Source organism: Botrytis fragariae, assembly GCF_013461495.1.
Source record: "Botrytis fragariae strain BVB16 chromosome Unknown tig00000050, whole genome shotgun sequence".
Classification (NCBI taxonomy): Eukaryota; Fungi; Ascomycota; class Leotiomycetes; order Helotiales; family Sclerotiniaceae; genus Botrytis; species Botrytis fragariae.
In genome coordinates, this window is record NW_023500992.1 from 2,467,940 (window position 1) to 2,486,463 (window position 18,524).

At 40.6% G+C, this 18,524-nt stretch overlaps 3 protein-coding genes across 3 annotated transcripts; all 3 read left to right on the plus strand.

Moving 5' to 3' along the window:
* Nucleotides 1-1,315: 1,315 nt before the first annotated feature.
* Bfra_004755 (putative dash complex subunit spc34 protein) lies at nucleotides 1,316-2,113 on the plus strand (the record flags this gene model as incomplete). The annotated part of the gene is made up of 2 exons (XM_037335151.1): nucleotides 1,316-1,380; nucleotides 1,438-2,113. 2 exons carry the CDS (start codon nucleotides 1,316-1,318, stop codon nucleotides 2,111-2,113), a joined length of 741 nt encoding a protein of 246 aa, XP_037193685.1.
* Nucleotides 2,114-6,745: 4,632 nt separating this feature from the next.
* Bfra_004756 (putative aldolase citrate lyase family protein) lies at nucleotides 6,746-7,730 on the plus strand (the record flags this gene model as incomplete). The annotated part of the gene is made up of 2 exons (XM_037335152.1): nucleotides 6,746-7,065; nucleotides 7,115-7,730. 2 exons carry the CDS (start codon nucleotides 6,746-6,748, stop codon nucleotides 7,728-7,730), a joined length of 936 nt encoding a protein of 311 aa, XP_037193686.1.
* An 8,655-nt stretch (nucleotides 7,731-16,385) lies between these two features.
* Nucleotides 16,386-18,384, plus strand: Bfra_004757 (putative glycosyltransferase family 90 protein; the record flags this gene model as incomplete). Its single annotated transcript, XM_037335153.1, has 2 exons — nucleotides 16,386-17,241; nucleotides 17,291-18,384. The coding sequence occupies 2 exons, from the start codon at nucleotides 16,386-16,388 to the stop codon at nucleotides 18,382-18,384; spliced, it is 1,950 nt and encodes a 649-aa protein (XP_037193687.1).
* Between the last annotated feature and the right edge of the window lie 140 nt (nucleotides 18,385-18,524).

Sequence of the window (18,524 nt, forward strand, 5' to 3'; positions counted from 1 at the left end):
TAGATCAATACCCTGAAGAAGAGGTGTTCTGGTAACCAGTTGGGAGCGTTGGAGGGGTGGGAGAGAAAAGTTCGACCCGAATATTCGGGTAAACCTCGAATTGAAAGAAGTTGGATGAAAGAGGAAGAAAGTAGAACCAGCCAACAACTTTCAATCAAAGCAAGATAAGAGATATATGGACAATGGACCCGTTGGTGGCATAAATCAGCCTATAGGTATTGGGCAGAAATAACCAAGGAATAAGCTTGTTTGCCAATGAACGAAGGAAGAGAAGAGACTAATGACGAGTTGCTTTTTCTTGCGTGCTTTAGTTTATGGTTATATCGGTAGATAAATGAGTAGTGGGCGGCGAGTCGTCAATCGACAATGCCGCCAATCGATCATTGATGCACTATGCGGTCAGTTGGTTGGATTGCTTGAATATGTGGAATATGTATATGTATGGTGGCTCCTTGTGGAAGTTTATATTGGATGGCAATTTTCGATGATTTCCAAGCATGAAAAAGTCAATTTCCCTCTCGTGTGAAATATTCGAGACGAAAACTCACATAGAATCCTCAAGAAAAGGGAATAGCTTTTCCGAGTATCCTCCAAGGCAAGAAAGAAATAATGGTGTTGCGATGTATGTGTTGTCAGTAACTCCAAATTGATAAATAAGCAACAAGCAGCATCAAGAGATGAACGGGGGAAAGAGCAACCAAAATTGAGCAATAAACAAATTTGGAGAACAAGAAAAAGAAATCTGGAAGAGAAAGATTGACGATAGGGTTTATGGAAGACGAAAATTATCAAGGGTAGATAATATGCAAACAATGCATCTTTCATGCTTGAACGATTATATATCTACCAATTGCAATTGTTGATTCAAATTAAAGTAGAGAATGCGTTGTTCGGATCAATCGAGACTTTCTCAGAGAAGAGAAAGGTAGGAGACAGAGAACGTATATGTATACCGGTATGGGAGACAAGAAAGATACAACCACAATTGGGATGCATCATGTTGCCGTGGAAGATGCAGAAGATTTGATTTGTCTTGGGAAAGGGAAGAAAAGTCAAGATGTGATTCGTGATTGTAGAGGAGAAGTGCATGTCACGTGATTAAACTGAGCAAGCTAGGTACATCGTAGTCTCCGCCTCCTCCGCTTCAGATGATTATCTAATCCAGCATCGGGATTTGTTGTCGTCCCGCGTCTTGATACCCTTGCCGATATTTATGAAGTACCTAGTGATTGTAAATAATGACTTTAAATATTGATAACTTTTAAACCCATCAATCGTACAGCCACGCGAAAATACACAACCTTAGACTTCTACAATGTCATTACTAGAAAGACATCTGGAGCAAATTGCTCTCTCGGCGGATTCAATAGCTTCATTACCGTAAGCAACTGCTCCTCTCGTTCAAACCAATTCAAGCTACTAACCCCACTACCACAGTTTTCCCCCTCCTCAGATCTTTACCAATGCTCTCCTCTCCAATCAAGACATTACCGCCCTAATTCGCGACACCGAACCTCATGAACGCGCCCTCTTTTCTGTTCCTCCACCCCCACCACCTCCTACCCAAATAGCTCCCGAGCCCAAACCATCCAAGTCTCGCCGCCAAACAGTCTTCAATGTAACATCCGGCGAAGTAGCTCCTGCATCTGGTCCTAACGGTCGAGCACCTCGGCGAAATACTGCTGTTGCCGCTGTACTTGGCGCAGAATTACATTCTCAGGTTCGCAAAACTGAGACTGGGAAGGGGGAAATTGATATCGAAGTTTTGTTGAAGGGGGCGGAGAAATTGAATGGGGTATATCCTGTACAAGGGGTTCCAGAGAGGATAAGAGGATTACGCAGTAGATATGCGCAATTAAGGGAGAGCGTGAAGCGACACGAACAGAAGGTGCAGAAACAGACGAGAGAATTGGAGAGGATGAATAGAGGGAATGACACTGAGAGTGGTGAGGAGGACAATCAGCAGGTGAACGAGGAACCGTCGGAGATAGAGATCACGGATGAAGATTTAAGGAGAGAGGAGAGGGAGATCAGGGAGCTGGAAATGAAGAAGAAGGCATTAGAAGAGAGGGTAACTGGGATGGAAAGAGATCTAGGAGGATTACTGAGATGAGCTCCCAGGTACTGGTTCTGAGCATGGTGGGATGAGTATCTCCATTTGACTTGACGATTTATGAGGCTGTATATTTTTTGATACCCGGATTATGGAGTTGTTGTCATATTTTGTTTCCATTCGTGATACCTCCGAATGTTCGTGGGCCTTATTAGAATTTTGCTTCCATGTCGGACACTGGTATGGATCGCTCGTTACGGAAGAGTTCTATTCCTTGGAGAGAGATCCCTGGAACAAAAATCCGGCCATCAATTCCTGTCGAGATTTCTAATCTGGCTTGACTAAGATTGAGCTCCTGTGATGTGGTCGTCTGCTTTAGACTATGCCTTCCGCCGCATGAAGTGAATTCAGGGTTCAAAACGTTGAAATGGAGTTTTTCAATATGCAGTCAACCACGTTCTTAACTTTGATCGTTGCATGTCAATTGCCGGTCCTTGCCCATCTCTCTTTCTCCATTTCAAGACCGGTGATGTTTGAAGTTACAGCCTCCTGCTGTGATTAGGTAGTCAAGTCAGGACACTCCTACTATGTTACATTCATGATCTCTAATGCAGAACACACTTACCCGCAAGCGAATCAGCTCCATGTCTCCGTCTACTCTGCTCAGCAGAACTCTAAGAGATTTGAATGTATTTGCATACCTCACACGCAAACCGGAAACAATTTCTACCTGGTCTACATATCTACCTCTCATATTTTCTTGCTGTTTCCCTGGCTAATACCACCTTGTCATTCATACGTAGCTTCATTTATCCCCACATCCTTCTCCGAAATTCACTAAGATCCACACTGAATTCTGATAATTGTTGCTGGTGTTAGCAGCTTTGTTGTTATCTTTGGTAGTTGTTGTAGAATAGATTGTCATTCTTTCTGCTTGCACTAGTTGAATTCCCTGCCCCCATATTGTAACGTTCCTACGATCAACATGGTGAGAGCTATGCAAGAGGCACACTCCATCCGTATTATACGCAAACTTCACTACAAAATTGAAGTTCTTGATGTGGATGACCAGTGCATGTTGACTATTGCTTGGTGACCGTCTGTACAGGGTGATGTTAATGAATTTTGGACTTCTTGGTTTGCCACTTCTTTTGGATATGAAGGCCACAGAAGATGTCAAAATTTGATGTTCTTCTTTCAGACTATCATGCCTCATGCCTCATAATTCATAACTCATGCATTTAGTTCCCGGTAACTGAGCTCTTAGATTCACTCATATCTACCCTAGCTAGCCCTAGGTTAGTGTATAAATATCTCTCGATTCTTGAGATTTAGCTTCCTATGCGTGCAGTTCCGAAGGGACGCCGATGATCCAGGGATCCAACGACGTACTAGATTGCCTAGGCTCAAGAAATCCATATTTCTTGGGTATGTAGTTGAGTGGAGGTGCTGTCATATTCTAGCTGTCATCGTCTATTTAGGATGTATGTGACACAAACATCAGTAGGTATTGTTAGATATCTACTAACGTTGTCGAAGACACGACATGACATTGTGTTATGTCATTCATTTTCCGTCCTCATCGTGCTTTGGAAGTGAACGTAGAAGCAAAAGTCAGAAACCCTTATTCTAGCTGTCGAGGGCACTTTAAGAGGTCTCCAAGAAAATCAATAGGTTGTCTTATCACTCACAGGAAATACAACTACCTTGGTATGTTAAGTGTACGATGCTGGAAGATGCATACGTAGTCTTCATCATTGAAACTACGACTCTTGTACTCAGAAATTTGGGCCCCATAAAAATATGCTTTTTCGCTTACGTACAATGTAGTTGACTGTCAGGTTGAATCTCTTCCAAGTCTTTGTGCAAGTGAGTGTATCATGGATATCTGAAACTTGTCTTTTCAAGTCTATTGTAGATTATTCTGTCTGCTTCAGCTATCATGAAGTAAAGAAATATTTGGAGTTAATTATGACAAGCTTTACTTTCCAGCGAAGCTGTAAGTCACATAACATCTAGGTGAAAACCTGCGCACTTCCTCCCGTCCCTTCTATCATTTCTTCTAATTGTCGCTGTTGCTTTATAACCTCTTGTATTGTTTATAGTTCTTAGTCACATTGTCACTCCAACTATACATTTGACAATTCTGCAGATAATATGGAGATTGGAGCTTGACCTACTTCTTTGCTAAACATTGTGCCACATTGCGATTTTTAATCTTTCTTGTCCCAAAGACAGATTCTTCTCTCTTTTTCCGCGCCGGTACATGCAGTTTTAAGGAGCGGATCAAGGGGGACTCAAGCCAAGTTTTGTATCTCTTCAATCTCAATTGAACATGTGATGCGGCACTTTGAGGTTCGATAAATTGTTCCCACTCGGGACCGAAAAGGATGGTTGAAAAGTACAAATAACATGTACTCTTCAACTTTGACCTCTCTAGGTAAATTTTATGGTACTTTACTCACAACAAACAGGTGGCAACTACTGGGCCTGGTGATTTAGCTGTGTGTACTTTATTGGGCTCAATTGCTAGAAGTTTGTGATATGCTTCGGAAAACTGGTCCAAATGGTACACTTCTAGACGAAAGGATACACCTTTTTCGATAGCGGGAGTGTAGCATCGCCAACTTTGACAGAGCATCATCGTTGCCATTATTTGGTTCGATACGTCTATCTTTCGAAAGTAATTGTCGACCACAATACCGTATACACAACCCAAAGATGAGCAAAAAATCTTTACGTACACCAGGACTTACCTATTTCAAGCAGCCTCCTAGAGATGATTGATGTCAGCTAAATTCGGTCTCATATTGACCGCATATCAGGCTAAACACAATTTTATAGTCCATCTTTCGGTTCTAAATTTTGTTCATATAACGAAGCGTGCTCCAGTGACATTCGGTTGCTAAACTGTTGAGTAGTCTTAAGCAAGAATGAAGGAGAGCATAAGCGTGAAAAGAGCCGTACTCTTCGGTAAAAACAAGGCCCCGATTTGACCTTCAAGAAGATAGAATCTTTCACCTGCATTCTGCTAGAGATATCTTTATGATACACCCGGAGCTAATTTTTACTGCTCCACTTGCACAGTCGCTCTCAAAGTCATTGTCGATATTCAACAGTGTGCTCGACGATATACTTCCACCATTCTACTCAACGCTGTTAGCTTCGAGGCCTGGGGATTATATTTTGGATCATGTTTCTCTGCGTGGAGTTTTCCGGTATCTTGATGACAAGGAGCGTCGGGAACAAGGTAATCGTGGAGATACAATCACTCCTGCTGGTAAAGCCTAGATCTTGTTGAACCGCGTGCCAGTCTCCAATATTCTCATCCAAGAGCAAGTTCGAAAGCGTTGATCTATGAAATGTGGGAAGCTTGGAATTGAGATAGTATCGGAAATAAAAACAACAATAACCAGAAAATCCGAAACCCTACTATAAAAATGGAGATAACCCACCATTCGGCCCATTAACCCCGCTGACACCATGGGAAATCCGACCTAAGAATCTGGTATCATTCCCTTCCTCGGCGGAAGAGGAGGTATTTAGATACTTATACATTCCCACGATGCCCCAATAAAGCAATGCTTCCCCACTGTAAAGTAACAATGGCCTTGTCTTAAGCCTGTACATGCATGGGGGAGTGACTGTACTGCACCGCGGACTCCGGGCTCTCTTCGTTTCTCCATGTTTCTGAACTTTTATATGGAATGAGGGTGGTTGTGGAGTTAGGGCTCCACGATGACTGTGTGTATGACAAGGTAAACATTATAGAAGGCCTATTAGCATGTGAATAGGATGCTCAAAATGGGGTTGGTAAGCGAATCGACAAGCAGTGCTCCGTGGCAGTTATTGCCCCACGCATAAGATTATCCTTATGATTTGCTTAGGACACGATTGATACATGTCAAACCCTGAAATACCAATTCTTTGGGAAATGTCAGACAATTTACGAAGTATCTGGGCGGTGAGATATGATAAGGTTAATTGCGTGGTTAATGAAAGGCTTACAAAGTGATAGAAGTGGCTCAGGTCGTGTAACGTTCTGGACCATTACTAGGTAGGGCTGATGCACGGGACAGAAAATAACGTTTACAGCCTGTGAACCAAGTGAGCCAAGTGACGGACTAATTGTCTATCCCCAGTTCATATGCTGTGCAACGAAGTGACCAATCATTTAATCATCGTCTTATTACCCATAATCACTAAGCCTGCATACCTTTTGTCCAACTGAGAATCGGTTCCAATATAAAATATCTATCGTAAGCACTTGTCTTTCAGGCTATCAATAACTGTGAGTAGCAGTGCGTCAAACGGGGATCTCTAGCGTCTCTAGCCACTCGGAACTCCACCACATGGTGAACCATACCCTAAATTCATAATCCAACGCCCCACACACTAACGGCAGTCTCACTGAGTACTCGTAACGACGCTATTGTAAGCACTTGAACATGAACATGGGCCCACTCTACGTCAATATTGTTGGATGTCATCAGTTGTGTTACTGAAGGGGATAGATGCAGCGACATTCTGATAATAGTGATACAGGAAATGATCACCAACGGTTCAATGAACGTACGATTATGCCGTATCCGAATAATATAAAAGGGGGAGGATGTCAAGAGAAGTAAAGTCTAATTCATCCATTTACCTCTTCTTTATTCAAGGTAAACAAACCTCATAACACATTTCACCATGAACGCTCTTATTGACTCGTTAACAAACGGTAATGACTCCGGTTCTCATCAAGGAGTCTTAGCCTACAGAGCTCCCTCCCTTCTCCAACCTCACAGAGCCCGTGATGCTATCCGCGATGCTCACGATGGGAAGATCGCACCACTAGTTGGGTTTTTCGTCGGTTTACCTTCTCCACCTATCGCAAAAGTAGCAGCTCAATTGGGCTATGATTGTGTCTGGATTGATTGGGAACATACTTCCATGAGTGTGGAAACTATGACACAAATGGTTCACGATGTTCAATTTATGAGTGAGGGAAAGAGTTTTGCAATCGTTCGGTATGCTCCCATATAATCACATTCAGAAAGCTATACTGATGATGTATAGTGTGTCAGGCCATGATCACGCATCAATAGGCTATGCCCTAGATGCTGGTGCCTCCATCCTCGTCCCCCAAGTCGATACAGTAGAGCAAGCCAAACATATCATCTCATCTGCCAAATTTGGCGCCGTTCGAAACGGTACTCGCTCAGCACCTCCAGCTCGATATCTAATGGGTATCTCAGACACCACTATCGATTCCTCCAAATCCATTTGGGAAAACGTAAATAACCAAGCCGCCATAATAATCCAAATCGAAACTCTCCAAGCAATTCACAATCTCGATGCTATTCTTACCGAATGCGGCGAGAATATTGACTCTGTCTGGCTAGGCTCATTGGATGCGAGAATTAGTATGGGACTGCCTGGTATGTGGGGTGCTGAGAAGGAATGGACTGATGCAGTTGCAATTTATGAAAGTACATTGGCAAAGCATGATAAACCTTCCAGTGGCATGGCTATGGGCTTTAGTATGGATGATAAGATAGCGATGGCAAGAGGGAAAAGCTTGGTGGTTAGTGGGAGTGATGTCTTTCCATTGATGATGCAGGCAGCTGAGGCGAAACAAATGCATGCAAATTTGAAGGCTCACGATCATAAGGGAATTTACAAGATATTGTAAGAGTCGGATGGAGAAGTCGGTTATTGTGGTGTTCAGCACCCGATGAGAAGCATTGTGAGCGGGAAAAAGGACAATGATTTATGTTTAGAGATTAGACTATTGAAATTTTACATTCACTAAAATTATTTTCTACTCCTATCCTACAGCTGATTATCAATTCTCGTCTATAAGAAGATCAAGTGGTTCATTTTCCCTCACTCAACAATAGACACCTCAGAACGACGCATTTCCTTCCAGGAGACTATCAATCAACCGGGCCAGAGAGAAGCCTTCACACCAGAGACAGCTAGATGAAATCGATCCGACACAGGACTTCTCCTGATATATATGATCTTTCTATTGTCAATTTCTTGTCATCAATCGTTTTTAGTATTGTCAATGTATCACTTGTTGTATTCTAGGTAGTCGCCGTCAATAGTAGTCAAATTTTCAAAATTGTAACGGATTTGATGGTAAACACCTCCTTTCACTTATGCTTTCAGATCGTATCGAATTTGAAGGGGGAAAAGAAATCAACGGCAGACTACAAAGCTACCCAGACCCTTTGCTTTCATCGCATGGTCTCTCCCGAGTAATTGATATGGCCATCTTGGTATCCTCTTCCAGGTTGGAATTTCTCAGACTTCTTTTTCCCAGTCTTTTCATAAGTCTCTTCCGATGGAGAATAAATAGGGTTCAAACTGGCAACACTTTAGTAGAAAAATCAAGATTCACCACTTTTCATTATTCGCATAATAGAGTTTCCATATTTCTCTAAGTATAAAATAGATTAGCCCGAGAATTGAGACTCAAGAAATAAGAATTGTCTCGAACAATACCAAGCAATAAGTTTGAGTGTATGGAAATACAATCTTTTTCTCATACTCAATTAAAGCTTAGATGTCAGGAGAGGTTTAAGTCTTTGTCTCTCGCCATGGTCTTGATTTAATATTTAGTATGACATTCTTGCTGTGAGTCTGTGTCTTTATCATTATCATATCATGCTGTCTCAAATTGAAGATAAGAGCTATTCCCGCTGTCTTCGAGCTATTTTCATCATCGAAAAACATTCACTGTTGTTTCTGTTACACTTCGCAAGACTACATGACATAAATGCACAACCTCCACTTCCCCAAATCAAATCCCTTTTTACCAGGTTCAACCATGAAAAACGTGAAGAATGATACTCTGCTTGTGATCCTATGTTCGATTAATCCGCAAAATCGAGGGAGGATGAATAACACATTTAGTCTCTTTTATATTCAGAGCGCTTATTCAGATACTTTTTTCTATTCCACAAGTGAATTAATAATATCGAATTAGACTGAAATGATTCGATATCTTGAGGAATCGAAAGTGGAAGCAAAGTACGTAGCGATTAATAAGTGCCTGGTCTCGACGCTCTAGTATAAGGCACTTTGCGAGGTTTACGTGAATATTGAGTGTGAGCTGATATGGAGAGTTGGGTCAATATCTTATGGTTTCTCAAAGTAACATCATCGTACGTTGAAGTGCTTGGCTTGAGCGGAAGGAGAGCAAGATTATGATTCCTGTGGCTACTGATTTATATCACTCTTACACATATAGCAAATAAATTTTCACATCGTCACTTACGGCTCAATGCAAATTGTTGCTGTCATGAGTCCCAATAACTATTGACATCCCATATCCAAGCTCACACTTGCGTTCCCTGGCAAAAATGCACACATCCGTGAAACAAATGACAACTCTAGACAATCCAAAACATTCCCCACAAATCGAGCCGAAGTGGCGAGTAGATGAAGATTGTATCGGTCTTCTTGGTCGTTGTGAACACACCTAATCAATAGCCTTTATCGATCCTAAATTCTGAGCTCTATTCATCTTTTTATAGATCAGCAAAAAGGGAAGAGGTTAAAGATTGTGGTGAATAATAGATAGGAGTTGAAAGAGGAAATATGAGGTCTCGATATATCTAACCTGATCTGCGATTAGATGGCTCCGTATGGAGATAGCAAGGAGGGGTTTGGTAATATCAAATCCCATTTAGAACCAAAAATCTTCCAAAAGAGGACGAGAAGATGGAAATAGTAAAGTGTATAAGCGTACAGGAAGCCCTAGTTTTATTTCCTACATCTGTGTACACCTAGGGACACTCTGTTGGAACAAGGTCGTAAATGTTGGTTTGAGTGGAACACAGAAGACGTAGAACCTAAATGTAGGGTCTCATTGTCAATGTGTATTCAATCTCATAAGCTAGCTAACTACGAATGGAATAGCCCTTATATAAGGGCTATTGAAAGAGCCAGCCTTCGCTTTCGCTTAAATGGGACCACAAAGGCCTTTGACTTGAACCTATGTTCACACCGTAACATCAGGTAACTGTCTATTCAAAAAGAAAACTCGGTTTGTGACAGACCCTATGACACCTAGGGTTAATGTTTTATTGCTATATGGCAAGCTAATTTGAGACGACTTGTATATGAACATGTTTACCTACTGTCAATATCCCTTTCATCGAAAAGTACAAGCAAGCGTGATCCGTAACACCACACTGATGTTAGCAGTGAATTTTTCCAATTCTTGATTTATCCTTCTTCGATTCCGAGACGGCAATGGAAATCTCGTTTTTTGATTATGGGTTTCGCTAAAATGATTCACGAATCCCCTTTTCACTGTCGCTTATTTGGATTATCATCTCATGTTTTGTATACGGTCTCTCATCTAATTATTGTTAATATTTATATTCTAGAGGAAGAAGCCGATCATAATAATCAAGTATCAGACACTCTTTCCTAGAAGAATTGGAGTAAAAGCTAGAAGTTGAGCCATTAATTCACGGAATGTCAATCTACGTGATATGCGTCTAGCCGAGTGAATAGCATTGATAGAGGGGAAAGCCCTACATAAGAGGAGAGGAAGATAAGAAAGCGTGAGAACATTCAAAGCTAGGGAATCAAGATACTACTACTCTCCTTGAGCCCTTGGGTAATTCAAAACTACGCGATGGAGAGTAGGTGCCTATGGCAATACATAGCCTCAAATAGATAAGTCTTTGATTTTCCATCTAGCTAGAAAAAAATGAGGATCCGATCACTGAACCCGGGACCAGTGTTGTAATTAGTATTTTCCGTACTTCAATTACGCCCCACTCTAGTGGTACGTATCAATATTTATAAAGATATTTCGTTAATTATCATTGAATTATATATCACTGAGAGTATTCCATATTTTAGCAATATCGAATATCACTAGTAATATACTGAAATACGGGAATTCATATCTTCAGTATAGCCATTTTGATGTAATATATATGGATGTAAATATTATTAGTTATTTTATTTATTACTGTACGTATTGTACTCCTTATTAGCTACAGCAAGACTACCGTATAGTAATTACGAAATCATCCTCACATCGCATGTTGAACTTTAGTATTTCCGCATCTGTCTTACCTCACTAGTAACTTTAGAGTAACTCCAGCTTCTGGTGATTTCAGGAAGGATATGTAGATTTTAGTCATGATCAAAAGTTCACCAGGGCCTCACGATGCCCTGGAATGAACCTCGTGTGCGTACCGATTTGAAATACTCTTCGAATGAGACTGATGTCAGCGCTTTGTTTTTTGGGCCGCTTAATCAGTCAAGTCTTGTGAGTATATGTGTGGTAGATGTAGAAATAAAATTCCAACTCAATCCGTAGATTTTTAGATTTCGAATTGAATTCAATATCTGTCATCTCTCTAACTCTCTTTCTTTATATAAAGCATGGATATTTCTTACACAGTGGTAGTCAGATAACGTAAAGGAAAATAAAACGCAATATGAGAATGAGAAGAACGGTTAAATTAGACACACTGGAAAATGAGAAGGGAATATGATAGATAGTAAAGAGAGTGTATAGTAATATATCTAGGTGATAATTCGTTGCCCTCGCGCTTGTTTCTAGAACCTATAGAAAGAAACTAGTACACGAGAGACTATCTTCATGTGTAGTAGGTATATATAGCTACTACCTATTTTTTATATATCTCCCCATCTTCATCGTCATCCTCATCTCCCTCCTCATCCTCATCCCCTTCTCCCACTTCATCGCCCTATCCTCATCATCACATCCCCATCAAACCACGTGAAAAAACCACTCCTTGTCCCAGCATTTATTATGCAAAACGCGATGAGAACCCCCCGAAAAACCCCAACTAAAGAGTCGAAAGAAGAGTCGAAAGAAAAGCATGCAAATTCGACTTTAGATAATATATATAGCAGTACCAAGAATCTCGAGTGAGAGTCTAGAATCGAGATCTAAGATCTAAAACACACAGCCTGTTACCTACTACTCTCTACCTACTACTTACTACTTACTACCTACTTTCTCCTACCTCCCCATGAATATGAAAATAAACACACATCTCCAACCTCAACCTCAACCTCCAACCTCCAACTTCAAACCCTCCAACTTCAAACAAAAAATATCCACGGCTTACATATTTCTCGCGCGAGGACATGAAATGATAAGGTATGTAGGATATGGTGCCTAGCATGTAGAATATCTTGGGAAGTTTACCATATATACTTTAAACATCAGATGTCATACATCATACATCAAATATCAAATATCGTACATTGTACATTGAATATGTAGGATATCGATAATAAATAATGAATGAATGAAACTTAAGAGGGAGGTATATATTTATATTATTATGTAGTACTATCTGAGTAGAGTCGGTAGAGTAGAGTTAGTGTAAATAAGAAGAGAATCACGATTATGATTACAATCCCTAATATGAAATACATATAAATATCAATAAATAGAAATCAGTATTGAGAATAATATGATTGTAATTCATAGGATAGGATAGGATAGGAAATGATATGATATGATAAATACTTTATATATACCGTATATGAGCAAATACGTGAATACATGAGTATGTGATACGTTTCAGCCTAGAATTCAAGGCCGATAGTTTGTGACATTGAAAAGATATCACCATCACTATCATTTAGGTAGGTTACTACCGACTAATAATCATTGAACAGAATGTTTTTCTCGTTCACACTTATAAAAGTCTCCCTGCCTTCTTTCTTTCATCTATCCATGAAATTCTAACTCACCTGTTTGATAAACCATCCCTATCTACTATCTAGAGACATAGCAAATATCAAATATCAAACAAACATCGAAATTTAAGATTTTTGTGTGTATTGTGTGGCATTGTATCACGTTACATTTCATGTACTTAGCCATCCATACATATCTATATTGTATGTATACACCCTCCGCAGTACCTACCACAAGTAATCCAAAGGTCTAGATCGCATCCCGTCATCGATTGTCACACGAAGAGATGCATTCAATTACAAGCAAGCAAGGTGAAGTGTAGATTGAGATAGAGGTAACCTTACGAAACAAACATTGCTCGGAAAGAATTCGGATGGGATGGGATAGGATGGGATGGCTGTGGTGTTGATGCCATGATTAATGCTTGATTTGACGGGATGGGATGGTGAAACGAGGAAGGGAAGAAAGGGAAAGCTTGATTTATTTTGGGTTGCGAGAGATGTCGGGAGTGATGGAAGTTTGGATGAGATTATTTTTAGATGGATTGTTTGGTTTCAGTAATGCTATGTTATGCTATACTTTACCTCGGGATTAATATACGGGTTGATGCGTTGGGAGATGAAGGTTTGATGTGGTTTGGGGGTATATGTTCTAGATATGTAGGATTAAGAGAGGAAGAGAGGAGAGGAGAAGAGAAGAGAAGAGAAATGTAAATGATGGGATGAATTGGAATTATGGAATTGAGAGGTTACAATTGTATGGAATGAATGAAAATCTTCCCAATCGTCAAGTAGATACAATAACGTTATGTAGCTAATAAAATAGGACTCAGACTACAGACTAAAGATTCGTCATCCATTATGACTTCCCACGAATTGAGTGGTTGAGATGAAAAGAGAAAAGGAAAAAATGATTGGTTGATTCATATTGAGTTTCAAGAGGGGAGAGAGAGGACCATTGAGAAGGAAGAGAAGAGGTATCAATGGTAAGTTTGTAACGTTTTGATGTTGATCAGTGATGGGGGATTGACGGGGGACTAATGTGTAGAAAGGAGGGAATATCATTGGGGATTAGTAGGTAGATATTGGGTATTGAGGGGATTCTCGATGGATGTGTATGCTTTATGTATATTGTAAGATTGTAAGATTGTAAGATTTTCTATTGTAATCATCCAAATGGTATCGACAACTACCTACTGTACCTACCGGTTGTGTATCCGGTTGTGTATAACCCAGGCCATTCTGATCGAGCGCAGCGAGGACGGGGGTTTGGGGGCTTGCCCCCATAAAAGAATATCCGCAGAAGGTTATCAGGCAATTACCCAAAGTATGGTATCGTTCCTGGTATGTAGATTGTACAATGTAGATGGATTTTCAAAAGGAGTCATGAATTGATGAAAATATCTTGATACTCTACTCTGTATACGATATTATACACGATATTACACACGATATTATACACTATATACCATACACATTAACCTGGCCACTCGCATATAATTAAATAATTAAATGCATAACCCAATGATTATCCTTAGCAATTCCCCCCACAACGTCCATCTCCTTGGCCCTACACCTGCACCTGCACGACTTTTCTTTTTCCCCTGACACCAAACAACGCCGGTTCAAGGCTTTTCATGGGAAAGATTCTAAGCCTCAATGGTATTTGTTCAACGTCGGGTGGTGACCAGGTTATGCACATGGGATGAAATGGATATTCATGTCTAGATAGGTGTGTTTGAGGAAGAGTAGCGAATCGAGAGATGATGTGAATCCAGGAGATCAACATGCCATGATTGGTAGGGGAATTAAGAAGATGGATATGAAAATAAAATGAATCAATTAGGAATAAGAGGGAAATACATGGATGTGTGTTTGTGTTTGTGTTCGTGTATAACGAGTGTCATTTATATCATTTATATCATTTTAATATACGGATCCTACATTGGCTGATACTTCCCTTAATATGGCCGTCAAAGGAAGATCTCACATTGGAATACAAACAAACACAGCGCACATTGACTCTGTGTTAGTTAATTCATCCAGGTCACATCACATCACACCACACCATCCATCCATCAAATACCGACCGGTACTAGGCTCTGCAACTAATAAGCCTTTTGAAATAGAAGATCATGAAGATCAATGGGAAGGGAACCAGCATTGCTTCATCTATCTGAAGCACACCCTAAGAAAAAACAATCAATCAAACGGTTAATCGTAATCACCCCAAGAATCATCCAGGATAACCCCTCTTTTCATCTTTTTTACCTTTTACCTTTTACCTTTTCTTGTTTATTATTTAATTTGTGTAGAGAGTAGAGAGTAGAGAGAGGGAGAGAGGAGAGAGTAACGGTAACGGTTGAAAATGGGCATCTAAGGAAACCTTCATTCACATCTCATCATCCATCTCATCATCCATCTCATCATCCATCTCATCCTGTTCCCTTCTTTTGTATCCACTTGTTTGGAAGCTTTCCCCTCTTCCCTGGCTCTTAATCTTGATCAATTTACGATTCCCTTCTTCCCTTCTTCCCTTCTTTCCTCTCTAGTCCTCCTCTCTGCTTCTCTCCTCTACCACATACATACACACAGACACTCATTTCTCTCCTCTCTTCTCTTCTCTTCAGTCCCCTCTCTCCATTTTCCTCCTTCCATTTTCCTCCTTCCATTTATCCACCCTACATGATTGGAAAACTGGATCAATTTCTTTGTGGAGAAGAAACATTACACTTCTCCATCTTCAAACTCTTTCAAAAATAATACAAAATCACACTCATCCCCAAATGAATGGATAGTCGTCATATCGCCCGTGCTCTTCCAACTTACGCCTGACACATACTTCTTTCGACTCGCGATATCAAAATTTCACGTCGATCCAAAATCACGAAACGATCATGATATAAAACTTTCAAGGGATTTGAGAGGGAAAAAACTATACTCAATTCATTCATTTATTCATTCATTTTTTCATCATTTTTTCATCATTTTTTCATCATTTACTCATCATTCATTCATTCATTCCTTGAGTATCGTATCGATCGTCTCTCCCCCCCCCCTCTCTCTCTCTTCTCCTTTCTATCCATCCCATCTCCACTTAATTGCAGCTGTCAACGCGGCACCTTCACACTAGAAAGTACCAGGAAAGAATGAGCGAATGAACCAGAAAGTCAATTGATCAATATCCACCAAATCAAGATTATCTCTCTCACTCTTTTCCTCACTCGTCTTACGCACTTCCAGTACTCACTCTACACTGGATATCATCATCCTTTACATTCTTTTCTTTTTTCCATCGTCTAACTGTAAACACTTTCTCAAACGTCCTTTTCAAAATTGTCTTTATTTTTCACGCCGTCCTTTCCGACTCGAGTTAGATTTCCATACAAAATCTAAGCTACCCCCGATCCTCCCGCAAACGCCATCTGATAGCTTCGGGCCATCGCGAATTTCCAAGCTATCCACTCACATTCAGGGTCCAGATTCAAGATCGAACATTCCAATTACGATTGCCATTGCCATTGCCATTTCGCTTTCGATTCGACAATTGGTCGACCATTATCCAATTTCTATCCTCGTTCCTGTTCCCTTTCCCAATCATTTCTCTCACAATATCACACATCATCAGTGAAGAATGCCATTGTCTTCACCCATTCTAATGACTTACCCTGGCCCTCCTAGAAGAGCTGGAGGCTTCCTACGATATATCATTGGCGCAATAGGAATTCTTCTACTGGTCTTTTACTTTCGAAGTTCATCAGAATCGTCTTCTTTCACATATATAACCCCCACAGTACCTGATACTCCGACATCAAAAGTATCTTCCTCCGATCTTCCAACATCAAAAGTATCTTCCACGCCATACTCAGAATCTCTTTCCAATAACGAATTACCCATTTCCAAGCCAAAGCAGGAACATCCTATCGATACTTTAATCGCCAATGCAGAAAAGACTTTTGATGAATTATTGCAAAAAGAAAGTCATGATGTTAATGCTGCCGCGGCAGAGTATCGCAAACGAAGAGGGAGACATCCACCCCCAGGATTTGATGCATGGTTTAAATTTGCCCAAGACAATGATGCCGTCATGGTAGAGGATTTCTTTGATCAAATATATCATGATTTGGGTCCATATTGGGGAGTGACTCCAGCAAGAATGAGAACGCAAGCTAGAGACGCTGGCATGGTTATAAGTATTCGAAATGGTAACGCAACGACAGACAGTGATTGGTTCTGGACACAAATCTGGTTGCAATTGATTGGAACCATACAAAAAGATTTACCGGATATGGATATTCCACTCAATGCTATGGATGAGCCAAGAATGGTGGCTCAATGGGAATTGATTAATGAGAACATGGAAGTTGAAAGAGCGACTAGGCAACTTGCAGATGTCAGTGTAGTATCGCAGGATTATGGAAGTTTGCCTGCTCCAAGACGTTCCGGAAGTGGGGAACCAGACGCACCGACAAGAGAATGGGAAACTTCAGGTATGTGGAGCCGATGATCGATTCGTGTCTGGTTAATTGACTTCAATAGGTCCATATTGGAAAATTGCTACCAGAGGTTGCCATCCAGATAGTCTTGCACGTCGAGCCGAAGTGATGACTGACTTTTCGAAAACACCTGCTATTTCTATGGCTCATTCTTCTTTGCATACTTTTAAAGGTTATGTTTCGAATTATAGTCTCTCGGCCGATTTTTGTCATCAACCAGATTTACAATCTCTTCATGGAATGATGATCAATCCCCTCTCAATTTCTTCCACTCAAGAATTATATCCTCTTTTCGGTGGTTCCAAACTTCCAACAAATAACGAAATTCTATTGCCGGCACCAATGTATTGGGTGAAAGAGGAGAGATTTACAGGTGGTGATGATCATGGAGTTCCTTGGCATCAAAAATTAAATAAAGCCATTTGGAGAGGTGTCGCTACCGGAGGTCGAAACAAAGAAGATAATTGGAAAGGATTTCAACGACATCGCTTCGTCTCCATGACGAATCACACATCAGTATCGCGAGCCGAATCTTGGGAAACTATTCCTCCCAATTTCGCCCTTCCAACTTCGATATATAATATTGGTGCGCAACAAGAAAATCGATTGGGAGATTGGGTAAATGAATGGTCTGATACAGCATTTATCGAATTGATGTGTAATGAAGATCGAAACGATGGGACTTGTCCTTATACAGATCCATATTTCTCGATCAAGGAAGGACAAAAAATGAGTCGACAATTCAAGAATAAGTACATTCCTGACATTGATGGCAATTCTTTCTCGGGAAGATATCGAGGTTTTTTACTTTCTTCGAGTTTACCAATCAAAGCCACTATTTTCCGCGAATGGCATGATTCACGACTTATTGCTTGGAAGCATTTCGTACCAATGGATAATAGATTTATGGACTTCTACGGTATCATGCAATATTTCCTAGGTTACGAAGGAGAGAACTTTCGAACGGAAGGACACGATGAGGAAGCGGAGAAGATTGCAATGGCCGGACAAGAGTGGGCGAATAAAGTATTGAGGAGAGAGGATATGCAAATTTATGTGTTGAGGTTATTGTTGGAGTACGCACGAGTCTCCAATGATAACAGAGCGCATCTGGGATTTGTGAAGGATCTCTTGTGAGGGGATTTTTGAGAAAAGGAGCGAGGGAGAGATGGTTGTGGAGTGAAGTGAGGAGGTTTCTTTGATGTTCGTTTCGTTTTATGGAATAGGGCTTTTATTCTTTTCGGCTGGGAACATGACTGGCATAGGGAATTGCATGC